This window comes from Mus pahari, chromosome 2, assembly GCF_900095145.1.
Source record: "Mus pahari chromosome 2, PAHARI_EIJ_v1.1, whole genome shotgun sequence".
NCBI lineage: Eukaryota > Metazoa > Chordata > Mammalia > Rodentia > Muridae > Mus > Mus pahari.
The window spans coordinates 147,622,210-147,630,350 of NC_034591.1; the positions used below are offsets into that span (position 1 = coordinate 147,622,210).

Consider the following 8,141-nt stretch of genomic DNA (forward strand, 5'->3'; position numbering starts at 1 on the left):
TTCAGTGAACAATAGGCAACGAAACAGTAGCCACACTTCTCATGAAAACTAATATGTCCACACACAAGCAGACATCATATGCCAATATTCACACTGCTATCCTTCCCCTATCTGTTTAGACTGGGTTAATCAATCATTACAATGTCATCTGTACATCATCAATACAGGTTCAGTGAATACTGATAGATTTTAGACAAGGGTGGTTCATTGCTTTAGTTGTGTATACTCTAGTCATCTCCCCAGGTTCCAGTTGACACATAGTCACATGACAGCTCTGATGAAACTCAGATCTGGGTAACAAAAATAACAGAAAGACATGAACTTAAGGAAGGAACTTTTAGGGAGGAGGAAGACTTCAGTGTTGTGAGAGGAAAATAGGAGAGATTAATAAGTGACCATTACTAGAGGCATTATAAACATGGATCAAGAATTCAAAGAACACATGTTAATTGCTAAAATATAAAAGATTAGAAGCAAGCAAATCAAAACCAGCCAAATTTAATAAGGAATGGGTATTAGATGACACAGCCCCATAAATGTACCATGCAAATGCCATATGAGCAAAGAGCAAGGCATAAAGATAAAGGTCTCTGAAGAACTTGTTTCACACATGACATTTTTCTTGGACTTGCAGACAAAAAGCTCATGTGCAAATGTGTATTGTTAGTGCCACATGATGGGCAGCTTTTCCTTTATATCCATATCAAACTAATATGGAATAGAGTAGGTTTAGGATGAAGAAATCATACATTTTAAGTTCATAACATCTTCATATATATTTGACAAGGCTTTAGAATATGTGTGTGTGTGTGTGTGTGTGTGTGTGTGTGTATGAATATATGTATAAATACTAACATAGATGTATCTATGCCCCCAGAAGTGGGAAGGTGTTCATTATGGTGACATGGTTAAACACTCTTTATATAAGATAAAGAAAGGTATAGTTCTGTTTAAGGCATTAAACACACCCTCAGCTCTGCTATATTTCCTTCCTCAGTTGTGCCTGTTGAGGTCACAGATGATATTTTTCTTTAATGATACACTAATCTCTTTCACACATTGTTGGAACTGAGAAGGTCAGTGAAATGTCCTGACCTGAGTGATATTTGGAAGAATCAACAGATATGTTCCAATTTTCAAAAAAAATCAAGGAAAAGGATCATTCTAAAAGCATGTCAACACTCAATAGGAGCTAGCTTATTGCATGATTCCCGACTGTGGTCCTTTTCAGTGACAACCTGGACAGGACAACTTACCTTCAGGCCCCCATGGTATGTAGATTTTATGAAGGTTGACACCCATAGTCTGTCAGTGAATATTGATTCCTGAATATTGTAAGAAAACTCTGCTTCTCCTAAATTCCACAAAAACAGGAAAAAAAAAAACGTTTAATTTTAGCATAACAAAAAGCTTTTGGTGAACTGCAAATAAAGTTCCCTTTGAGTAGAGGTTTAATCATACCGTAGATGTTACCATGATACTGGCCAACGTTTAAGGGTCACATAGAGCATGCAGGATGCTTAGTTCATCGAAAAGGGAAACTTTTTACATCATTCTCTAGAATAAAGTCAAAGGACCTGAGTGACATTCACAGGCATAGCACAACACCTTGTGGCACACAATGCACATGTTTTGCAAATATAGGTTTATCTGGCATTCTCTAATTTCCCTCCAATGAATGATGTCAAAAATGACACATACAATTTACTAAAGCTTGGGAACACACAGAAGTTTCAACAGATATCCTTAATCAAGAGTTGTTAAAATTAAGTTTTTCAAGAAAAGAATGAGAAAGAAATATTGAGACATAACAGTAGTCTATGGCCATACCACCCTGAAAGCATCCGCTCTCTTCTGATCTCAGAAGCTAAGCAGGGTAGAGCCTGGTTAGTACTTGGATGGGAGACATAATAATAAAGGCAGGATTTATTTTAAGTAAAAAAAATTAGACACAAAAGAAAATCATTTGGAAAGAAAGCATCTGGTGAAGAAATTTTGAAAGAAAAATAAACAAAAATATTGACATGCATAACATATGCTTGACCAGCCCATATTTGAACATGCTTAATCTGAACATAAGTCTTAAAGAGTTTTCTTTGGGTCTTTGAAAATTATCTGAGAATAAGGTGAACTATGAAAATCAAGGACTGAGTCCTAATAAAATAGTGTATATTCAGATACAGTGCTCTCAGTAATCATATCCCATCCTACATAATTGTTCTCTGAAGCCTAGTAATACCTTGCAAATCTGCCAATGAACCCTAGTTCATAGAAACAGAAAGAAGTTACAGGACAACACCAGAAGTTTTTATTGTTGGTGTTCATTTCTTTCTATGGAGTCATGACAGAAGAGCTCAACTAACAAATTTAGGTGGGCCTACACACACATATTGTTAGTAGAGAATCCTGAATCACAAGTCCTTTCACGGGTTTGCTTTAGCAGAATATCCTTGCTCCTGTGCCTGCTTCAGTGAAACATTTCTTCAGAACAACTCTGTTTTAGTCTTTGACTTGTGGCTATTTCAGGAAAACACTCCTTAATGTGGTTGCCCCAGCAAAATAGCATCCAACACAAGTGACTCTCTGAAGAACTATGAAGTTGATACAGCAAAAGAAAATGAAATATGAAATAAATATGTTAGTAGGAAGCCAGAAACATTTAGTGCATTGTAAGCCACATAGTGTTCTGCTTTATACTGAAAGTTGTCTGTGGCAACTGAAAGCAAATATAGAGGAATGGTAGAGAATAGTTATGTTTTAAAGGTTTAGAAAAGACTCAGTCTTCCAGAAGAGAGAGATGAGGCAATGAGTTCCTGGTTTGCAAATGATTATATTGCCATAGAACTGATGGAAGAATCATGTGTAGTTGCAAGAGAAAGTAGTTAGAAAAAAATGTTTATCCTGGAATTATATATATATATATATATATATATATATATATATATATATGTATATAAATTTTGAAAATCAGTGAAACAAAGATCATTGAGGGAAATATGAGTGAAGTGTATGATGTAACATAATTTGGCTTGTTGATCATGGTGATCACAGAAAAATATTTAAGTCCCATGTCTCAGGAGTTAACTATATTTGAAGGCTCAGCAGCCAACTGAGGAAGAAAAGAAAATGAACATCTCTAGTGATTCCTGACAATGTTAAAAGTAGATTCATCATACAACACACCTAAAACACCTTTAGGCATAGACTCAAAAAACTTCATACTTTCTGATAGAGATAAATACCCATGTGTATTGCTGCCATCTTACAAGAGCTGGGAATGAAAGAGTAAGTATGCATGAACTGCTGAATGAGTAATGAAAATATGGTGCATGCACACAATAGAAATTTATTCAGAACTAATAAAAAAAGAAGTTATGAAATTTGCAATAAAGAAAGTTTACTGATGAAACATATTGAGTGAAATAACCAATGCCATCTTGGCTCTCTTAAGGTGTTCATGACTTCAAAATGAGTGGTGTATTTAAGTTGCAATATGGGGAGAGAGTAGGAAACTGGAAAGGAAATGTATTTGAGTTGACATATAAAAAATGAAATTAGGGGTAGAAGTAATTTTTTTATTTATTAATAAAATAGTCGTGACATGATGATTTTTAATCATTACCATGACTTACCTTGCAGTCATTATCTCAAGATCCTCAACAAGTCCCTTTCCAAAAATCATGTCCTCACATTATTAACATTTTATACTCCACTTAGTTTAATTCCCATTGCCTGTATTCTAGTTGATGTGAGGCCATCCAGTAGATAATAGGCAACTTATCAGTAGCTACCCTACTCAAGAAAACTAATATTCCCATACAGAAGCAGCCATAATGTAACAACAGGCACTTCGGTAATGATGGAACATTGGAATTATTCCCCCATCAATTGGGCTGGTTTAAACTTGACCAAGTCTTCGGCAGTTAACCACTAAGTGTTCAGTGGATACTAAGGATTTAGTTAAGAGTGATTTTTTGCTTTTAGCTTTAAATACTCTAGTCAGCACACCAGTCTCCAATTGATATTTCTGCAGACATTGTCACATGACAGCTCTGATGAAACTCAGGTCTGGGTATCAACAATACCCTACTATATTCCCTCTCAGGAACCAGGACAAAATGCCACATACCCTCTACTAAACCTAAGGAACACATAAAAAAGTTCTACCATAATTCTAACTTAAGTGTTGTTGAAAATTAATATCTCACAAGAAAAGAATGAGAAAGAAATGTTGAGAAATAGAAATAAAGGCAAGATCTCTTTTAACTAAGAAATATTAAACACAAAAGAAAATATTTTGGAAAGAACACATTTGTTAAAAAATTTTTGAAATAAAAATAGACAAAAAAATTGAAATGTAAAAGATAAGTATGACCAGCCCACATTTTGATTAAACTTAAGGTGTAGATAAATGTTAAAGTGTTCTCTTCGGATCTCTGAAAACTGCCCAAGAATAAGATGAAATACAAAAGTAGAGAACTGTGTCTTAATAAGAATAAAAAGAAACTATATCCAGAAAGAGAATCTCGAAATGATGTCCTATTAGAAAGTTACACACAACCTGTGTTAAATAACATTTTGAGGCCTGAGCCTATTATTGACATTGAAAACAATAACTGTATACAATTGTCCCATTGAGTGGAACAAGAAAGTTGCTGCCATACTCGGCTCCTGAATTCTAACCTTAAGCACCTTTACTAGAACAATTCAGAAAGTGGAGCTGTCTATGGACTTTCAAAATGTAACATTGTCAAACAACTCATCATGGAATTACAGATTCATGATATTGACTCATGTATACCTCATATGTGTTGTGAATCTTCTTTTACTGGGACTTTATTGATGAAATAGGTCTCATGTTTTACTAGGCAATTTTGTAGTTATTGGGTTAGGTCAAGAGGATAGTGGGCACTCTTATTGAGGCTTGGCATGTTAGGGATTCCAAGGGTCTTGTTATAATTGACATTTGTTTATGAATAGTCTCGACACCATCAATCTTAACTAATTATAGTATATATAAGGACACATATAAGTGATAGTATTTAAGCTATCCTACTGATCAGAGAAATTGTCCCTATTCAATTTGGATGGAAATCATTACTGTCAATATAAACAAATGTGTATACACACTAGTATTACCCCAATGCACTTTGATACACAAATAATGTCAGCAAATACAGTTAGAAAGTTATATATTGATAGACTTTACCTTCAATATCTGGACTACTTTCTTACACATGAGTCTTTTCTAATAGAGACTGGCAGCTAACTCTTCCTTACCTCATCCTGATGGGCAAAATTCCCAGTGCAGAGTAAAGGATGCAAGATTTCCTGCTTTGATAATTTTGAATTAACATAGTATGGAATTAAAACATGACATTCTTCTGCTCCTATTTATAAAGGCAGTGCCTTACTTCTTCCAGCACAGTCTTGGGAGAAACTCCAAGGCCTCTTCCAAGATGCTGGTGGTCCTGTTTACAGTGGTCCTGCTGGCCCTGAGCTCTGCTCAGGAACCCGGAGAAGGTAGGAGAATATGGGTGTGGCTACTCTGACTCTTCTTTAAGAAGAGGAGATATATTTCATTTCTTTGAGAATTCAGAAAGTTTTCAATAAGGAAGAGTTTAATATTTTAAATTTCATAGATATAGAAAATTGATAGATGTTAGATAGATAGACAGATAGATACATAGATACATAGATAGATAGATGATAGATAGATAACTTAACAGTATAAACAGCAAGATTCTAAGTAAAATGAAGGATACCAAAAGACAATTTTATGTTGTGACTTAGTGGTCAACACTCAGCAAAAGAGCAACCAGAAATGGTGCACATTACTGCTACCTCATCATTTTCTTTCCTTTTCTTTCTTTCTTTCCTTCTTTCTTTCCTTCCTTCTTTCTTTCTTTCTTCCTTTCTTTCTTTTTTCTTTTCTTTCTTTTTTTGAGACAGAATTTCTCTGTGTAGCTTTGGCTGTCCTGGAACTCACTNTGTAGACCAGGCTGTCCTCGAACACAGAAATCTGCCTGCCTCTACCTTGCAAGTGCTGGGATTAAAGGTGTGGGCCACCACTCCATGCTCTCATCATTTTCATAAAATTGGTTAAAAATTCCCTCAGGAAATAAAAGATTGTGGATAAAATCTCTTGCCTACTCTAGGATACTAGTTGCTTGTGTGAACTTGCTTTGAGTGTATGCTTTGCTTCACTTCAAAATGGCCATCTGTGAACATTCTTTCGAAATAACATCAAACAAATACATCTTTAAACTCCTTATCTGTCTTTCTTGAGGAGAGAGTTTTATAACACTCTACTGTATTGTCATTGCTCTTTTTTTGGATTAATGGATGTAAGTTTTACAAATTTTCAGACAAAAATTCTCCAACTTTGAAATAAGGAATGTAAAAGGGGAGGTCAACAATTTACAATAAGCCAGAATTCTGAATTCCCTGAAAACATGAGTAATTTACATTTTCTAAAACAAAGGAGTGGTTGCTAGGAGATAAAATTTAGATGCAGTGTTCTCATTTTGACTCTTCTATGGAAACAAGAGTTCCTCAGTGTCTTCTTCAATAACCCTTTTGCCTCTAATTCAGTTTATTTCAGCAAGCAAAGCTAAAAAAATCTGTTAGTGTTTCTTTTCTTTGTGAGTAAACACTCAAAGGAATGTGTTAAGCCCATTGATGATAACCTGTGATGAATTTGTTCAGTGAGCACCATACGGAGTGTGACTTTTAGACTCTTCTTCCCCTGATAGGATTCCTCAACGTGAGGACAATCTTTTGAGCAAGCTTCTTGAATTTTACCACGAAACTTAGTCATTTGATCTGGATTCACAAAAAGCCAGTTTTTCACAAAATATGACAAGTAACATAACCTCCATATTTGATCTGACATACTTGTTTTAATTTGTCCAAGGAAACTGGTTCTGAATACTCTGGAAGTTTCATTATGTGTACTTGCATGTTATCCAGTACCTATGCTTGAATGGAAGGGTTTTTTGTTTTGTTTTGTTTTGTTTTTTTCTTGAAACTATCAAAAGGTTGCTATCTAGAAAAGATGCTGTGTGAAAAGGTCAATGAGATAAAAGTTAACAAAGTTGGGTATGACTAACCACATCTATATTTTATCACTCAGAAATTCAGAATCAAAACCAGATCCCCAATGAAAGGCCACCTACTCCAGGATTCCAAACAAGACCACCTCTTAATGGGAGCCAGCAAGGTCCACCACCACCAGGAGGCCCACATCCAAGACCCACTCAAGGACCACCCCCGACAGGAGGCCCACATCCGAGACCCACGCACGGCCCACCCCCAACAGGAGGCCCACATCTGAGACCCCCTCAAGGTCCACCCCCTCCAGGAGGCCCACATCCGAGACCCACTCAAGGTCCACCCCCAACAGGAGGCCCACATCCAAGACCCACTCATGGCCCACGCCCAACAGGTGGCCCACATTTGAGACCCACTCAAGGCCCACCCCCAACAGGAGGCCCACAGCAGAGAACCCATCAAGGCCCACCTCCACCAGGATGCCCACAGCTGAGACCTCCTCAAGGCCCACCCCCACCAGGAGGTCCACAGCATGGACCCCATCAAGGCCCACCCCCACCAGGAAGCACACATCAGAGACCCCCTCAAGGCCCTCAAGGTCCTCAAGGCCCACCCCCACCAGGAGGCCCACAGAACAGACCCCCTCAAGGCCCACCCCCACCAGGAGGCCCACAGCAGGGACCCCCTCAAGGCCCACCCCCACCAGGAGGCCCTCAGCAAACACCTCCTCTGCCTGGAAACCCACAAGGCCCACCACAAGGCAGACCCCAGGGACCTCAGTAAACCAAACTTTTGTGACAGGTATGACTCATAGTTATCCCCTTGTGGGTGGCAGGAATCAAAACTCCTCTATATTTCAGATTGAAGAATGTTACCAACCTAATATGTAGTAATAATTTTGTTCTGGATCAATATCAAATATTTTTATTAAATGATATATTCATAAAAGAATATATGTTTTTTGGAGGACTATCTCCTCCAAATTTAGTTTTCCACAACTATTTCATGTCTTCTATACTTATGGTTAGAAGACCCGTTTTCTCCCTAAGATCCTTACTGCCTTACTGGTATTCATGAACTCAAAAGTA

General features: G+C 37.2%; 1 protein-coding gene across 1 annotated transcript; it reads left to right on the top strand.

Annotated features, from left to right (window-relative positions):
* The first annotated feature begins 5,459 nt into the window (after window positions 1–5,459).
* Window positions 5,460–7,836, top strand: LOC110316934 (proline-rich protein HaeIII subfamily 1-like). Its single transcript, XM_021191271.1, has 2 exons — window positions 5,460–5,523; window positions 7,136–7,836. Exons 1-2 carry the CDS (start codon window positions 5,460–5,462, stop codon window positions 7,834–7,836), a joined length of 765 nt encoding a protein of 254 aa, XP_021046930.1.
* The last annotated feature ends 305 nt before the right edge of the window (window positions 7,837–8,141 follow it).

Bases quoted from the DNA above. Each gene is read 5' to 3' on its own strand.
- LOC110316934 (XM_021191271.1), top strand. From the start codon at position 5,460: ATGCTGGTGGTCCTGTTTACAGTGGTCCTGCTGGCCCTGAGCTCTGCT. The intron at 5,524-7,135 runs GTAGGAGAATAT...TTTATCACTCAG, and splicing joins TGCTCAGGAACCCGGAGAAG to AAATTCAGAATCAAAACCAG.